General features: G+C 36.5%; 1 protein-coding gene across 1 annotated transcript in view; it reads left to right on the top strand.

The window, feature by feature from the left end:
- The window catches only part of LOC117293446 (crystallin J1A-like), a 39754-nt gene that overhangs the window by 7036 nt on the left and 13325 nt on the right, over positions 1 to 19393 (top strand). Inside the window, exons 3-4 of the mRNA XM_033775782.1 lie at positions 11575 to 11751; positions 19060 to 19238. Coding sequence (XP_033631673.1) covers positions 11575 to 11751; positions 19060 to 19238 — 356 coding nt within the window. The remainder of the gene's footprint in view (positions 1 to 11574; positions 11752 to 19059; positions 19239 to 19393) is intronic.

Consider the following 19393-nt stretch of genomic DNA (forward strand, 5'->3'; position numbering starts at 1 on the left):
GAAAAACAACAATATTGTTTTAACCCCTAGCTTTTTGCTGGGTAGGTGCTGTCAGAAATTAGCGTGCAGGAATCCAGGCACAAAGTGTGTACACGCCGTGACCGTAGTGCGGCTGGTAACCTTATTCTGGCAAGCATATTTGTTGTGCTAACTTTTTGTGCGTATGCACTTCTATGAAATTGGACTCCGGTTCGTGGGACTTGAAAGGGGCGGGGCTACATAATTGCGGCCACTTTTCATCAAAGCAATGGGTGGTAGGTTACGGTCCAAATGTGAATTTACAGATGAGTTGTTATATCTAATGAGTGATGAGTGTACTGTACGCCATGTGCTAGTCTTCGGACTAGCGCACGGCAAACCGATGCACTATCACACGGCCATCGTCTAGCAAAACTAAGACATGTCATGTGACGCGCTCTAAACCAATGAGCAGGCAGAATACTTGTAAGGGGTGTTATAATCTACAATAGCTTCAACAGAAGGCATGTTTAACCAATTTAAAAAACTTGGTCATAAGAAAAAACAAGTTATCCTTTGCATAAAAACCAAAAACTAATCGTTAAAAGAAAGTGGAAACAGTAATCCAGAATGATTGATTGTCACACATAAATACTAAACATTCATCTTACTTTTATAATTCCTGTTTTACAAACAACTCCTTGTTGCACAACTTAATCCTGACTCAACCCTTTGAGTCAACCCAACACTGAGTCGTTTTGTTTCTAAGAATGTTGTGGGTTGCCTCCTGGCTGGATATTTCTTTAAGTGGGGTGACAACATCACAGTTTGTTTATTGTTCTCTTATAGGTTGAAATATGACATTATAAGTACATGTTGTCATGCGGCCCTGCCATGCATGATACGTTAAATGTTCAGTGTAGTGTCACATAATCGGTAATGAATGAATGATTTTTGAAGAAATTGTGCGAGTGTTTTTGACTGGTTAACTGATTGCTCATTTTTGATAAGTTCTATTTTCCACAATAGCTTTTTGCTATTAAACGTTGCTCATAAAATGGCAAGGCCTAAACAATCATAGTTTATCGGCCACAGCCATTGAATGTGTAAACAAAATTGATTTTAAATATGTCTGAACTCCTGCCTACCTGTGGTCCATGTTTGTTTTCATGACAGGACTGTAACAGAAACAAGCACCCTCACGTCACTCAGTAAATTTCTTAAGACAAGAACGTTTTTACCTTCAAAGATCCTGGATTTTATCATAAAAATTTAAAAGCTTCTGAAGGTTTGAGATACAAAGTAATTGTTTTTTTCTGAAAAGAAAACATGCCACAGAATCCACTGGGAATGTAAGAATGTAATCCGCTTTGACAACAGAAGCCATTTACATATATTTCATCACTTCTCATCATCATTAAGCCTAATAGTTCGTGTTTGACAGCATGCATGTTACCCATCATTACCTAAACGGTTTAATGTTGACTCACTAATTCTAACCATGGGACACAAGGACCAGTTTATTAGCACGGTTCATTAGGATGATGGGGAGCAGAACTCATCTTACCTCAGGCCGGAGAGGCCCAGGGTGATAGGGTATCCAGTGGACCCAAACATTTCCATAAAAGTCCCGGGGCTGTGTCGCAAACGTGGTAAATTATGGATGTTTCCTGTCCTCTATTGCCCCAACAGTATAAATAACTGTCTGAGGGCACGTCGAAAATGTCTTCTACATGTAAATCACGCGCCAAAAATATTCATGTGGAGTGGTGATAATTTTCTTCTCTGTTGGGGAGGTTTAAAGTGGAAAGTTGTAATGTGAACTTGGACTTGTTTTTGTATTTAGTTTCTGTATAAATAACCAATCGAATTGAACCTATAATGTTCATGCTTGTCTAGCATTATAGGAATTGATCGTCCATAATGAATAATAACATTGCCTCTGGTGTTTTGACGAGTGCAAGGCTTGGATTTGTTATAATTATTTTGACTTGTGTTTTTTGGCGGCTAATATTTTATATCTCCAAAGAGGACATTTCCCTTCTGTGGTTTTTTGTTTAATATAATTTCCAAAGAGGAAACATTTTCTGAAAGAATCCTGCACCGTGCTATATATTTTAGTTGGTCTGTGTAATTTTTAAGTGCAGAAAATAAAATCAGTTTATAAATATTGCAGCCCATGTTGATGATTACACAATCTTATTATACAATCTTATTATACAAACTAGAAATGGTCTTCATGTATCTATAGGCCTAGTATTTATAAATAGGATTTTTTTTCTGCGGTTACAAAATTATACAAACAAGAACAATTTGCATTGTCTAGTATTTATTGATTCATGAACAATTCTACCTTGAAAAATGGAGAGGGAACCATCACAAAACCATTTCAGTGTAATGCATCAAATTTTGATGGCCTACAAAGATCATTATTTCCTCTACTGCATTAGGTCACTAGGTCACTTCAGCGTTGTGTTTACATACAACAGTGCTGTTGTGGCAATGAATACAACTTTTCATACATCCACAATTTTTACAGGTAACCCCCATAAAGTTCTTTTGCCCTTGCCATTCTGCATAATTTCCTGCTGGACCAACATGCTTGTAATGCTTGAACAGTAACTGTTATTCTCCATGGTAACTGCAGAAAGATTGACATGCCTCTTATTTGTTAGTAGTTTGCACTTTCTAGACCATGCATTATCCTTAAATGCATTGCATACCCTTTGGTTTTTGGAACTGTTCAGTTGTTTTAATCCCTTAAAAATGTACACGTAATTGTTTACAATAAAATTAACATTATATATTTGGTTTCCGGTAACACCATGTGTGTATCTACTTGCCAGTAGAGTTTGTTCGTAGAGAACTGTCTTGCTTAATTCTACTACCGCCGAGTAGATTGTTCGGGAGACTTCTCAGTTCTGAAAAGAACTGTCCTGCTTATTAACCTGTGGAAGTTTCATTTCAAAAGGTAATCGTGTTTTTTGAGATATCGCCGAAACTCTGGAGCGAATTTTTCAACACAGGAAAATAATCCCTATATGAATACACAGTCTGAGAAGCGTCGAAAATGAGAAGCATTGCGGGTAACGCCGCCTTATTTTAATTTTTTGTGGATAAAATGGGAGTTCTTTTTCTCCTAACCATAGCACATCGAAGCTAAATGTTTCTCTATTATGCATTATACTATCTATATATCTATCTATATCTATTATACTATGCATTATACTATCTATATATCTATCTATATCTATTATACTATGCATTATACTATCTATATATCTATCTATATCTATTATACTATGCATTATACTATCTATATATCTATCTATATCTATTATACTATGCATTATACTATCTATATATCTATCTATATCTATTATACTATGCATTATACTATCTATATATCTATCTATATCTATTATACTATGCATTATACTATCTATATATCTATCTATATCTATTATACTATGCATTATACTATCTATATATCTATCTATATCTATTATACTATGCATTATACTATCCAAAGCTGCTGTACTACTTCTTACCACGTAAGCTTTTGCTGCCATTAATTTTCAGTGTCATTACCAAACTTATACAGACGCTTTAAAGGCAGTGTACACTATTGGTAATTACTCAAAATAATTATTAGCATAAAACCTTACTTGGTGACAAGGAATGGGGAGAGGTTGATAGTATAAAACATTGTGAGAAACAGCTCCCTCTGAAGTGACATAGTTTTCGAGAAAGAAGCAATTTTCCACGAATTTGATTTCGAGACCTCAGATTTAGAATTTGAGTTCTCGAAATCAACCATCTAAAAGCACACAATTTCGGGATTTAGAATTTGAGGTCTCGAAATCAACCATCTAAAAGCACACAATTTCGTTTGACAAGGGTGTTTTTTTCTTTCGTTTTTATCTTGCAACTTCGGCAACCAATTGAGCTCAAATTTTCACAGGTTTGTTATTTTACGTATATGTTGAGATACACCAAGTGAGAAGACTGGTCTTTGACAATTACTAATAGTGTCCAGTGTCTTTAAATACTGCCATTTCATCCCCTTGGAGAAATCATGCTAATAGCTGTACAGGTAGAATACCTGTGCGCAATTGATTCGACCTTCAGATTAATTGCTTTTCTAATGACTGTTATAATCAACCGTGTGCAGTTCCATCCCTCTGAAGTATCTGTCCGGATGAAACCATCTTCAAGTATTCAAAGCAATTACATGCTAATGGAAACTGCAAGCAGGTATCAATTAGAGTACATCTACGATCTAAAGATGGCATAAAAATTCAGCCTCAACACTGATATTTGCTTCCCTTTGACAAGGAGTACAATCTAGCTTCTGTCGGGTATATGGCTTCTCTGATTGTGAAGGCCAAATCGTGCTGAAAGAACTTATTTCTTTACCCAAATTATCTTCAATATTATTTTCCCATCAATTACAGTACATGTACATCTACGTCTTAAAGACACTGGACACTATTGGTTATTGTCAAAGACCAGTCTGCCCACTTGGTGTATCTCAACATATGCATAAAATAACAAACCTGTGAAAATTTGAGCTTGATTGGTCGTCGGTGTTGAGAGGTAACTACGAAAGAAAAAAACACCCTTGTCACACGAAGTTGTGTGCTTTCAGATGCTTGATTTCGAGACCTCAATTTCTAAGCTTGAGGTCTCAAAATCAAATTCGTGAAAAATTACTTCTTTCTCGAAAACTACGTCACTTTGGAGGGAGCTGTTTCTCACAATGTTTTGTACTATCAACCTCTTCCCATTATTCGTAACCAAGAAAGATTTTATGATAATAATTATTTTGAGTAATTACCAATAGTGTCCACTGCCTTTAAAGCCATTATACACTTTCGGTACAGAAAAAAAATAATAATAAATAAATAAATAAATAACTTACAGGGTTTACAGAAGGTAACGGTGAAAGACTTCTCTTGAAGTATAATTCCATGAAATGCTTTACTTTTCGAGAAAACATTAAAACAATTATCAATTCTCGTTGTCGAGAATTATGGATTTATTTTAAACACATGTCATGACACGGCGAAACGTGCGTAAACAAGGGTGGGTTTTCCCTGTTATTTTCTCCCGACTCCGATGACTGATTGAGCCTAAATTTTCACAGGTTTGTTATTTTTTATATTGCAGTTGTGATACACGAAGTGTGGGCCTTTGGACAATACTGTTTACCAAAAGTGTCCAATGGCTTTAAAGATGGCATACAAATTTAGCATCACAACTGATAATTGCTCCCCTATGACTAGGAGTACAATCTAGCTTCTGCCAGTTATATGGCTCCTCTGATTGTGCTGAAAGAACTTATTTCTATAACCAAATCATCTTCAAGCATTCAATGTATTTACATCCTAATGGTAACTGAAAGAAGGTATTTTTCCATCAATTAGAGTTAGAGTACTTCTACGTCCTAAAGATGGCATACAAATTTAGCCTCAACACTGATCATTGCTTCCCTATGACTAGGAGTTCAATACAAATGAATCTAGCTACTCACTGGCAGGTCATCTCAATTTGAAGAAGGTCAAATCATGCTGAAGAGCTTATTTCTTTACCCAAATAATGAAATAAACCCAAGTTGGGTCGGGAAGCTTGGATGTTGTATAAATACTACTTGTAACTGTGTAAGTTCAGTTTGCAGTAACACAATGTAAATATATTCTCCTGAATATGACTAGAGGAGGCTAGTCAAAATGTTGAGACCACTTAGAACTCATTTTGTGACAGTGAAGTTAATAATGAGAAGTCCTCTCAATCCACAAAGCAAAAGTAGTAGTTTGGGCCAATTTTCTACCTTCCGCCCAGCTAGTAGTTAACAAGCAGGCGGTCTTCTGAATTCCAAAGTCTACTCTATGGCCGTAGACAAGTTCCCAAGAAAACAAATCTACACGGCAAAGTATACACATGGTGTTGCCGCAAACCTACATAAATTTTATACCTCACAATGCACTGCCTCAAAACCCATCTTGTTCAGTATGGTGGGAACACAAAGTATAACATTACACTTGAAATTGCTCTTAATATCACCTCTTGTTTTAAACATTTTCGAGCTAAAATAAGACCCTGTCTTCTCCCTCTTTACCCCTTTTCTCAATCAGCAGCTGCCCACTGACTACCTCTCAACAAAACACCATCATATCCTAAACTCATCGAACCTCTATAAAAAAAAACCTCAAGTGATCAGCACACACACCCCAGGGAGAATTACAGCCAGTTTTGTTCCTATTGTTGGACAGGATTTAGTCTTGAGAATGGCACCTTTAGTAAAGGATAGTGAATTGGTGTTAAATATAGCTGTGGTGTTTTTAAGGCTCTTGCGAACTGCTTGGCTGGATAAGAGGTGGTGTTGAGCAATCAATTGATGATGAATAGGCTGCAATTGGTGATGAATAGGCTGCTAGATCATGTCACAGAGGTTCAGGATGTGTTACCTCCAAGCTGTGTATTCATAGAAAATTCACAGCTGAATGCGCAGAGAAGGGCAAAAGACTTTCACACTTGTCACCTTTAAAGATGCTAGGTCCGATTTAAATCAGATTTTACCCCGGATATTTTAATTGAAATTCTAAATAGCAATTTTTTTTGTATAGATTCATGCATGGAGGTAGAATTCAAGGAATAACAAGCTTTCTTTTAAAGGCATTGCACACAAAAATGTGCCAATGATTAGTGATAGTCAAATCAAGTGTGGATTTTGTGTTTTAACCCTGGTAACTATTTCTCACGACTATGCCTATTCCCCAGGAGTTTGCCAGGTTTAGCAATTCAAGTGTGAACAGCAGCTCAACCGAATTTCTGAAGGGAAAGCCTATGAAATTTGTTTAGTGAGAAAAAGGTATGATAACATAAGAAGCTGATGACCCAAAGTGTTACTGGATAATAACAATATTTCACATAAATTTATAAACATCAAAAGAAGTTAAAAAATAATTTACCTGAGTTGATGAAAGCAAATGTCCCTGCAGACATTCTATGATTCCTGAGTAGTATCCATGGAGTTTAGGGCTCGATAAAAACTCTATCTTAGCCAACTGCTCCAGTCATGAAGAAACTGCAACAAGAAGAACAAGGCCATCTCTTAATAATTGGACTATTCCATGTCGATAAAGAGGGGTGTTGCTCCTGATTTATACTTCAAGCCTGGAATTACACTTAGACCAAGGTGGCTTTGGTGGCCCTTCAAAAGTTTCCAATAGACTTTAAGATTTTCCAATGGAAGTGCCCTTTGTGAAATGAAAATGGCCTTGCCCTCTCAAAGATGAAATTCCAGGCGTGGTACTAAGGGATTTTTTCTGTCTTCCTAGATGTTAGTTTGTTCTCTTACTCTATGGCTTGCTGTGTGAAGATTAATATTAATTCCTCTGAAAGTTCTGCCAGGGTGGAATGTTATTCTGCCAGGGTGGAATGGATAGTTTGATTCTGGGTGGCTTCCCTTCTTAATCCCTGGCGCAAATAAGGGCACAAGAAACTATGGCAGTGTCTTGATCTTCACGTGCAAACTTGTTCACGTGTGAATATTGTGTTTCTTTACCAGTAAAGAAATCATCAACAAAAATGGCTATATCAGGTTTTAGGTTATGCTCTACAGATAAAAAAACTCTCGCTATAAATAAATCACGACTTTGACATTTTAATGTATCGCATCTTGCCCATAAAATCCCACAGGCTGAGACAATGTATCTCTTGGTCGCTTTTTCTCCGAGCAGTTAAAATAAAAAAAATGTTTATTTGACTGCTTTGAATGTTTCTCATGGAAGCTGCTTCATGCAATCTGAGAGTCCTGCTGCTCTCAATTACAAGTTCTCAGCCCGCTCGGCGGCGACGGCGGCAAAATTTATCTCGCATCATAAATTCTCTGTCCTGGAGGGAGTACATTAAACAAATGCGATGAGTCATCGTTAAACTTGACTTGGTGGCGGCATCTCTGGAAAACCTTGTTTCACGCCGCTGACTTGTCACCGCAGGACTTTTTTGTTCTTTTTTGTGTCAGTGAGTAATCGTGGGTACATGTTGAAAGAAGGGTATAGTGGAAAGTGGTAATCTTTACTGTAGACTCAACTATTTAGGAAATATTACTGCACTGATTTGTTTGATGTTGCACTAAAACCATACTGAGAAAAAGGGGAATTTTATATGTTTAATTAATTATGTGATACAAACAAAACTTTGTGAGATTTAATCACTCCACTTACGGCCTGAGGAATGATGCAATCTGTTTAAAATTGCTGAAGAAATGTATTAATATTTTTAGCGAAGTGTTAATTTTTAATAACAATGGGTAATGCTACTTGTGAAAAGCTTACTCTGCCAAAATTTGTTCAGTGAAAACAATATCAGTACATTTTTTTCTCTGAAAATCGGGCCTCTTTTATAATTACCAATTATGTTATTTGTATGAAATGGTATTTAGGTTGTTTTTATTATGTTGGTGACAAAAACATGTTTAAATATTTTTCTATCTGTTCAAGCACCTTATTGGTAGATACATGTTCTGTACAAGACTATACATGCAATCATTATTGTATTTGTGCACTTTTTATAGGGATCCTACTCAGTAACTGATGTAGACAAATGGAAAATGTTGAACTAATCAAATTTAATTACAAAAAGTAAAAGCGCAACATTATGCAAGATCTTGTCAGGCCCTGAGTAGGAATAAAAGCTTTCAGTGGATTAATCTTGAGATTAGTCACCAACTGAATACTGGATCATATTGAAATAATCATTCCCCATCCCCTGGTAGGGTGGTTTGTTATCAGTGATGGGATCAGGGATGCGGGCACTTCTTTTAATGTGTCTAAGCGATGCAGGCACGTCTTATTACGTGTCTTAATGTAAACAGCTGATTGGATGATAACGTAGATGTGTCATCACCAGGAAGAAGTATTTCGTGATTACCACTATGTTTATGGCCGGACGTTTCAATCCTAAAAGAGTCTTTCTATATATTTTAAAGGAAAAATCAACCTTTGGTTTTGGGACTGTTTGATTTAAAACGCAAAGTATACCTTTGGTGTTTATTTCAATCCTATACAGTAGTTTCAAACAAGTCTGTGAAAATTTTATTTCAAAAGGTGGACCCGTTTTGAGAATTCAGATAGTTTTCTTAAATACGACTTCATTTTAGATGTAAATGTTTCAAACACAAAAAATGGTACTTGTATGAACTTACAGCTTTAGAGTAAAATTAAACACTAGGTTTTTGTATCCATAATCCGGTATATAATACCTTATTAGTACAAACTTACAAAGTATGTTCACAACTAAATGCTTGCCGCAGAATGAACAGAGGTTGCAGCATTTACTGACAGCAAAGAATGTCAGTAGATTTAAGAAGGCCGTCTCCTCCTCTAACACTATCGCCTTTCTTACCGAGTGTGCATTTTCCTTAAATCTTCTTCTTCACTGATTCTGATCAGATTATTTAATTGCCGCATACATGCAAAGGCAATATTACTAACTTAATTAACAGGACAGATAGTTGTGTCAGCGTTTATGTAATTGTTGGATGTTTTTTTTACTGTATCAGGGTCGTTCTCATTCGCGGGTTAACATAACATTTGAAGTAGTTATGTAAGTTTAAATAAACACAGTCAGTCATGCCAAATAATTTCATTAATAGTAATAAATAACACTCCTTTAACTGAGTGTGTATGTAGAAGGAATATATCTTAAAGAGGCACTTTAAGGTCCTTATTTTTCTTCTTCTTCAAATTCCAGAAGTTTCCACCAAGCAAAGATGGACCCATATCAAATATCTATTTTATTTGTTCTAGCAATGACAGCATTGAAGACCTCCTTCTTCAGCCCATATTCATTTCCCATACAAGGACAGAATCTCCGGCGGACAGATTTTCGTATGACACCGACATTGCAGGCCCACTCCCCTTGATCAACATTTATTTTCCTTAATCATCAAGTCCATTACTTAGAATTATATATTGAACATGATCTCATGAATGCATGGCTAATGTACAAATTGTGTTTGTTGACGTCAAGAACAGCTCTTCTTAACTGTGATTTGTTGAGACAGTGAAACAAACAAACAGATCCGTTGACAATTGACCTTGTCATGAATATATCATCAAAGAAGTCCACCTAATTCACACTTTTTTAACATATTTTTTAGGACAAGGGAGGACAGTCCTTCTTAATGGTGATTTTATGGAACAGTGAAAACAAAAAAGATTCCCTGACAATTGACTTTCTCATAAATATATCATCAGAGACGTCTGTTTAAATAAAATATCATTTTAAGATGCGGTTACACATCGTCGTCTTTAGACAAAAACCACAAATTACATTATCTGTTTTTATCAATATCGTCTCTGTCTTGATAAAGTGTGACACTGCTTGGCTCCGTCTTGGCAGACGTCTTAGCAGCCGGGTTATTTGACTTGATATTAAGACAGCTGCTTCATCATATGATGCCATCACAGGTTGAACAAACGTACTCTCGTTCTGTCGATAGGCGAGTTCGCCTCGATTAACAATGACAAATGTCTGTCGCTGCTCGGGGGCGAAGGGTTCAAAAAAGAAACTCTATCAAACTTAAAGTGGTTGCTCAAAAAGATGGTCTTGTTACAATCGGGTGTGGGAGGATGTGATTCATTATTATTGTCATGTTTTCGGATTAATGCATTGTGCATTCGGGCGTGAATAATGTAAATCCACGCTTTAATACCTTCTGCTTGGTTATCTGTCGCCTCGAGAAAATGATTCATATCTTCTGAGAAAGACATGACGAACATTCGTTTTAAACCGATAAACCGAGGGTATAAAACATTGATTCCATTTCTGTGCAAATTGCCGAAATGCCAGCTGACTGACATCTGTTACATTTTGTGCTTAAAGGCGTTAGGCTGACATGTATAAATAAAGGATTTGTAAGACTTAAAAACATTGTTTAATTTTTGTCTGAAAGCTTACAAATGTGAAGTTCATTCTAGAACCCTTTTTTCTGTGAGTAATGTCCCTCTGAAACCTAGTCATATATAAAAAATGTATCTTTAAAAAAAACCTTTAAAAAAAATCTCAATTCAACAGCTGATTTCTAACATTAATGACGATGTGTTAACATAACATTTGTTCTCTGAAAACCCTTCAATTATTTTGAGAAGTTAGTGATTACCAAACCTGTATTCACAAACTACTTACAACCCCCCCACCCAGAATTGTTTTTTTTTTTAAATAAAAAAAAAACAACTAAACATTGGCCTGTTTGGCTCTCTCCTTAATTAGTGCCCGGGGCATGTGCTCCCTCTTCTCCGCTCTCCTTCAGACATTTATACGGCATTAGGTTTCCATAATGCAATCATACACAGGCTCAATATTTTTCCTATTTCAGCCTGATTTTTATTTTATTTTTTATCCCTTGGAAAAGTAAGAAAATTGCAATTAAAAAGCCTGAAATTCCCCATAAAGCAATACCATTAGTACATGTAGGTCAGCCCTTGTGTTCAACAAAATGGTCCTATTTTTTTTTCAAGAACCAAATATTGTGCCTGTAAACACAACTCATCTTGATTTACCTTTCAACCATTCCTAAATTGTCATTTCTCCTATTCTTCAATGCAGGTCTGCCCATCCATTGGGTGTACAACCAGGACGATCTAAATGCAATCGTGGCCAAACATGACAAGCCAGAATTCATTCCCGAGGGTCACTGCCCTTTCTATAAGCTTCCAACTGGATCGCTGAGTGGCTTTGCTGATCAGGGGTGCGCTCTCCTTCAGTCATTGGTAGAAAGCAAAGGTAAGGAGCAGATCATTGTCTCAATTTCATAAATAGTCGGTTTCTTTTTTGAACGATGCATTTTGTGCTATCAAGTTCTAACTGTTTTTGGCTATTATTTGTTTGTTTGTTTAGTATTTTATCACTTTACAATTTTGTTTCTTTTTTAAGTTTACAAACTTTTGGAGTTTTTTTTTTTTTTTTAATGAAAAAAATAGTTACTGGCCTGACATTTTGACCCTAGCAGAGTTTTTTTCGAAGGCTAACATTGTTTTAATTAAATTACAATAATTTTAGTCCTTAATTTTGAATTGCTGTTGTGAATTGAAATAGAATCTAGATGTGATTTTTTCAAATGTCATCCATGATATTGATCCCTTTGAAACGTGCCATGTATGACAACACAGTGTTCCCCAAGGGTACGTTTACAGGCCTTACCCACCCTACCATCCATCCACTAATGCATCACGACATGTGAGGCTCACCTTCCGGAATATAAAGTAGTTGTTTCTGTGCGAGACGCCAAAGGGACTGCCGCAATGTATCAGAGGAGGAAATATGAATCATAAGAGAGAGGGAGATGGAGAGAGGAAAAAAGAAAATCCAGCGTGATGGATGTTATGCCGTTACCGGATGTAAGAATTTCACGGTGGGGGAAGATGAAAAATGCCTGGGGGACATCGCATTAATGTTCGTTGTCTCAAGATCAAATGGCTATGATATACGTGTAGTTTTCGTGTTTTTAATGTGTCACCATGCGCAAGTTGTACATTTCCATAGGAATCCAGGTGCTGATCTTGAGATATGCAGGGTCACTATCTGTGTAGGTTACACATGGACATGGTCCTTTCGAGAATTAGCAGGATGAAGGAAAATTGAATTTGTATGGTTCAGAAGAGCCGCCGGGTTTTGGATTTCAGATCTTGTGAATTTAGGGCTTTGATATAGAGTAAGGAGTTTAAAGGTATGGTCCTATAGATTGTTGGGAAAATTGTAGGGAATGATACAGTAAAGTCACCTGTGAAATTTAAGGCTGCAATCAGTGTCTACTTGCTAAAGAAACCAGCAATATTTTGTTTAGATGTAGCCATACGATGTTTTAAAATTTCCTAATGCTCCTGAAAGCTTGACCTTATTATTATATATACCAAATTCATTAAAGAAAAAATTGTTCCCGTAGAATTGGTTTCTCTTTAATGAGGTACCAATGACCAGAGGGGCAACGTGGCAATTGTCCCTGTTGCCTCCATGAAGCATCAGGTCAAGATATGTATCAAAAGCACCCAGATCCTGGTGGCCCCGCCAGATACAAAAATGATTCATGGTATTTGTTTTACCCGACAACACAGTTGCACAAATTTTCTCTGTAATTTCTCCATCTTAAACAAACTGACAGCATTCCTCACAGAAGGTTTTGAGTAGCTTAGTCTCATGTAACACAATACTGACTAGTCTGTTCCGTAAACTTAGTCAGAAAAAATTACTTGTAAATTTACTCGACTGATGACTTGTGGTCAACCAAGTTTGCTCTAGCCATGTCGCCAGTACATTGATCAATATTAGCTCAGCTTCATTATATATGCACATGTAGTTGGGTAAAACGGAGTTATAATTAAGTACATTGTTTGTGTTTGACTGTGTACACTTAACACTTAGCCAGTAATTGCAATTAGGCAATTATCGTAAATTGAAGTGAGTAAACGGATTTGACTTTGACTTGCTATGTTTCATACCACATCCGTGGTCTTAAATTAGCATTGCTTCAGCTCTTCGCAAAGGCAATCTCCTGTTGTCAATGCAGTTTTAATTACATTGGAGCTATTTATTGATCTATAGTTAGTCATAGATTTCTTCAAGAATGGTTAGTTTGATATTAAGAAGGCTACCTATGCTGCGTTGCGGCAAAGAAGTCTCATTGTAAGATATCCAACCTACGGATTTGATCTTATTTTTCTTTAAAGACAAGCATACTGTGATGACATTCGATCCCTTGGGCGATAGCTGAAAAGGGCAGCTCGTCCATAACATTACCTTTGGTTTTTTGAATCGTTGGATTGGATTGCCTTGGATCGGGCGAGTTGGTCTATAAAAAGTGTTTGTAACCATTTATTATAAAATGCATATGGTTGGAAAGATGTTTTAAAAGTAGAATACAACGATCCACACAAATTTCCTTTTACTTTGCGAACTAACACGGTCGGCCATTTATGGGAGTCAAAATTTTGACCATAAATGGCCGACCGTGTTTGTCGATGAGGTAAAAGGAAAACCACGCAATTTCAAGTGATACTTGTGTGGATCATTATATTCTACTTTTAAAATATCTTTCTAGTCATATGCATTTTATTAAAGACGGTTACAAATGCTTTTCAAAGACCAACTCGACCGATCCAAGGCAACGTGTTCCTTTAACTCTATGCAGATTCAAATTTTGGGAGATAAAAACAGCATTATTTAACACATTTCTCAAAATGTCTGTTACTGTCGAAAGCTACTGTAGGCTTCTAACCAAAAGTTTTTATTGCCATTAATTTTAAGAATGATTACCAAACGTACACCTTCCCTTAAAATGTCAATGTTGGTCACATTGCTAATTCAATAGTGCCGGTCAGTGTTGTAGCCAAGGTGGCCCAGGACTCACAGTTTTTGCCCAGCACTCAGAGCAAAATACATTGTGCTGCCCAGCACAGATTTCATTGTCCACTGCACTGTGCATTGATCTCAGTCCCTGTCAGTACAGCTCATGATAAGGAGTATCAAATGTCACAGAGAAAGAACACAATCAAAAGACCATTCAACTTATTGCATGGCCCCATAACGAACGGGAACAGTTTGGAAACCTGGCCCCACTTCAGCAATAATGGCCCATAATTCAGCATTATTGCCCACCACTAAAACTGGTCTAGCTACAACCCTGTTAACTTTTGGTCTGACTTGGGGCAAAAATAAATAAGTTAATGTGATAAAATCAGGAGATTGTATGATGTAAAGTCTGGATTTATCTTTTCTAACAAGGAGCCTAGCAAAGTTTTAATCCCCCATAAGGATCAGTTGTTACCTTAGCTTAATGTCATCATCACGTGAGATTTTCTAGAAGTATTCGGTCGCGTGTTGCCGCCTGTTAAATACCGGCTGCCTAATAAGTGCATTATGCAGACGCCATGAATTAAATTAAGCATGATTCATAAACTGTATAATCCATGCTATTACATTAAGCTTTGCATGAAGCCACTCTGTACATCTCCAGGCCGATATTTAAATCTCAATTTACTTCAAATATTCGTCAAAATCATTTACCCTAGAAAATATTTGCTCGGCCTGAGGGATGGGGGGGGGACGCTGTGATTTAATCTGGGTTATGATCAATCAAATTGGAACAGTGCTGGTATGACTTTACACATTCATGTCTTAGCAAATGGTAGTATGATAGTGATACTCTTTTGGTAACGGAAGATGTTGTGACCAACTGCTTTCTCACTGTCTCGCTGACTCATTTACTCTCTTAGGTTTCACCCCGAGACTAAAGCCAATTTTCTTTACTTTAGAAAGCTGATCAATGCAAGCATTTTCTTAGGCACTTTAGAATTTCTTAGGGATAGTAGACTTGTACAGTTTCACTTACTTTACAAATGCCATCAGGTTGTTTGGCATTGCATGAGGAGGTTACTTCAACACTTGTCAAACCATGTAGGCAGTTTTAAAGATGGGCTCTATTGTTTAAAGGCAGACACTATTGGTAATTACTCAAAATAATCATTAGCATGAAACCTTACTTGGTAATGAGTAATGGGGAGAGGTTGATAGTATAAAACATTGTGGAAAACGTCTCCCTCTGAAGTAACGTAGTTTTAACCTCAAGTTTAGAATTTGAGGTCTCGAAATCAAGCATCTGAAAGCACACAACTTCGTGTGACCAGGGTGTTTTTTCTTTCATTGATATCTCGCAACTTCGATGACCAATTGAGCTCAAATTTTCACAGGTTTGTTATTTTATGCATATGTTGAGATACACCAAGTATGACAATTACCAATAGTGTCCAGTGTCTTTAAACTGAGTTTTGTGATGCAATCATTTTCCAATAGATTGGGTTCTCATGGAAGTAGGGAAAATGTTTAAGTCTCATACCTCACGATAAAATGGTGCACAATTTCGAAATTTGAAACATTAATACATCATCGGACAGCAACAAAAAATGTGTCTGTATTTGTACTTTACGTTCCAAAAAGGAATTTCTGTGCCAGCCATAAACTCAAATTCAGTGCTGTTTCGATTGTTTGTCATCAGAATTTGAAAATGAACTGAAAATTTTCTACAAAATTGTACAACCACAGTATATTGTAAAATGGTGCCATCAAACACTTTTGTATTGTGACAAAAAAACACACAGTATCAAACACATAACACACCACTTTAACCTCTGAGGTTAGAGACTTAAAATGTTTCCCGCTTTTTCATAAGGACTCTTTTTATTGGAAAATGAGTGGATCACAAAACTGAATTTGAACGTGGATGCCCTAGTTTAAACATTATACTTCCTTCCCTATGTTGATGTTATCAAATTTACTAAGTAACTTCTAGTTAATAAATTACAACCATCATTGACGGTATGCTTGTTTAATTTATTTACTGTTGAGACGTTTGTGTTTACTATACTGTGTTACTATTATTATCATTATCAAGATCTAGCACTAGTAGTACTAAATTTAAATTCTCAAAATATAAGCAGCACACATGTAAGGGCACCAAGGCGATTGCTGTGGGTGCCATGGGTTACTTTGAGACTTGATGAGCACTAGTACATGTAATATTAAATTCTCAAAATACTTCCAAGAATACAAACTCACCGTAACATGATAAGATCCAGAAACAGCATTTATAAGGGCACCAAGGTGATTGCTGTGGGTGCTGTGGGTTATTTTGAGGTCCGATGAGCACATGTAAATTGAAATTCTCAAAATACTTCCAAGAATACAAACTCACCATAACATGATGAGATCCTGAAACAGCATACTGTAAGGGCACCAAGGCATTTGATGTGGATGTCGTGGGTTATTTCGAGGCTTGAGCACTAGTACTAGTAGGCCTACATGTAAATTTAGATTCTAAATATACTGAAGTGAAATACAAACTCACTGTAACATGATGAGATCCTGAAACAGCATTTATAAGGGCGCCAAGGTGATTGCTGTGGATGTCGTGGTTTATTTCGAGGCTTGAGCACTAGTACATGTAAATTGAAATTCTCAAAATACTTTAAAGAAATATAAACTCACCGTAACATGATGAGATCCAGGAGCAGCATAAGAAGCTGCCTGCCTTCCCCATCAATCCCCAGTCACGGTCAAGATTGATGCAGATCTATCGGAGGGGATCTCAGGTGGGATTTTAAGTATGATTCATTGGGGAAGAATGACGCAGGTATCTTAGCTACTCCCTCTGACTAGGCTGTGTATATCAACTTGTATCCTAGCATCCTCTCCTCGTGTCTCTACTGACCGTACCAGCTGAGGATGGGATGCCAATATGGCCATGAGGAATTGAAATATAGTTACCTGTACATCAGTTTTCTAACTGCAAAATGTTTTGTCAGATTTTTTATTTTTATGTTCACTTTTAAATAAATTTTGTGAAATATTGATATAACATGAACCTTCAATTAGGTTTGTCTGTAATTTTTGGCACAATGAAATAGATGTAAATGTATTACATTTATTAATTATTTATTGAACATCCAACAGCACAGTTAGCACTAGGACGAATAGAATTATGAAGACATGTCTTGTTTTGGATGTGGCAGAAAAGAAACATACAATTAGGGAGGGACTGAAAACCCAATCCACTCATGCAAGGCTCTGGTTTGAAGTGGGATTTGAACCAGGGTCCACTGAGATGAAAAGGCACGGAAAGAAACCACTCGGCCAACCTCATCTCCTATTAATGTTGACCTTAAATTATAACTAGGCTTATTAATTCTTCTTACCAATTTCATTGTTGTTAAATTTTTTTCATTTGAAAACTGAAATGTTTTTCTTAAGTCAAATCCAAATAGATACATGTACTTTTATGATTTCAAACTTTGCATGGTACGAGTAATATTAGGTAAGGTTTGCAGTTGGCACCATGTGTAAATCTCTATGAGTAGTGTTTGTTCTAACACTGACAACACTACTAAAATATGCTACTCAAAAGAGAGTTACTGCAAATAGATACATTGCATCTGAACCTCTGTGTTCAAACAAAATTATTTTAAAGGAACACGTTTCCTTGGATCGGACTAGTTGGTCAATAAAAAAGCGTTTGTAACCATTTGTTATAAAATGCACATGGTTGGAAAGATGTTTTAAAAGTAGAATACAATGATCCACACAAATTTACCTCGAAATTGCGTGGTTTACATTTACTGTGCGAACTAACATGGTCGGCCATTTATGGGAGTCAAAAATTTGACTCCCATAAATCGGCCACCGTGTTAGTCGACGAGGTAAAAGGAAAACATTTCGAGGCATGTTTGTGTGGATCACTGTATTCTACTTTTACAACATCTTTCTATCCATATGCATTTTATAACAAATGGTTACAAACGCTTTTCAAAGACCAACTCGACCGATCCAAGGCAACGTGTTCCTTTAAGCTACTTTTCCAAAAATGATAAGTCTAGTGTTTGTTAGGCGGCGGAATGCTATGATCAGAAAATTTAAAAAGGAAGAACATAAAAGGATTAGCGAGAAATAATTCAAGTGTGATGCAGACTGTGAACGGATGTGGTGTGAGAAGACGTCATCTTCCTTTAATACCCACATTGACCGCACAATAATCAATCCTCCCAAGATCATCTTAGAAAGCTTCCTCACACCTGCAAATAAGACTGGCCTCATATAAATTAAAATATGTTTCTCTGATCATTTACCATCTACAATTTTAAGAATTTGTTGGTTGTTTCCGGTTTGTCTTGAATGGTATTTATCTTGACAACTGAGTTGATTACAATGTATGAGCTCTGGAATATTTTAATAAAATATACTGATTTTAAAATTTGTATTGTATTAATTCATTGATTGTAAAAATTATTGGATTGTAAGAAATCATTGACTGTTTTCAATTTGATTTGTACGTTATTTATTTTTACATTTGAGCTGAATATAGTAGATGATTTTTTTTGTATTCAGTTGGTAACGTACAGAAAAAATGCATAGCATTCATGTGTGCATTTTTTTAAATTATGCAAACATTATCCCTGTGTTAGCTTGACAACTTTCTCTGTCTGTATCAGTCATTCGTATTACTCACTATTTTTGTGTGATTAGTTGTCTTTATCTTTCATATTATAGGCTTGGATCTTGACAACTACAAGTCTAGCCTTGTGACCCGTTTTGGCCCAGGAAGTGGCTACGACATTGACCGGTCTGGTGAGAAGCCTGTTCTAGGACCTTGGCTTAATGGCTCTCTCAAACAGTTCCTCGCCAACCACGAGGAGAAAAAGGCCAAGACGGGAGCAGACAGTGCCGATGTGAGTATCCACAAGACGGGGCCTAATTTCATAGAGTGCTAAGCACAACAATTTGCTTAGCATGACATTTTTGCCTTGATAAAAACAGGATTACCAGCCAAATTTCCACATGATTTTCAGGATTTAAGCCAACAACGGCTGAATAACAGTAACAA

Source organism: Asterias rubens, chromosome 8 (genome assembly GCF_902459465.1).
Source record: "Asterias rubens chromosome 8, eAstRub1.3, whole genome shotgun sequence".
Classification (NCBI taxonomy): Eukaryota; Metazoa; Echinodermata; class Asteroidea; order Forcipulatida; family Asteriidae; genus Asterias; species Asterias rubens.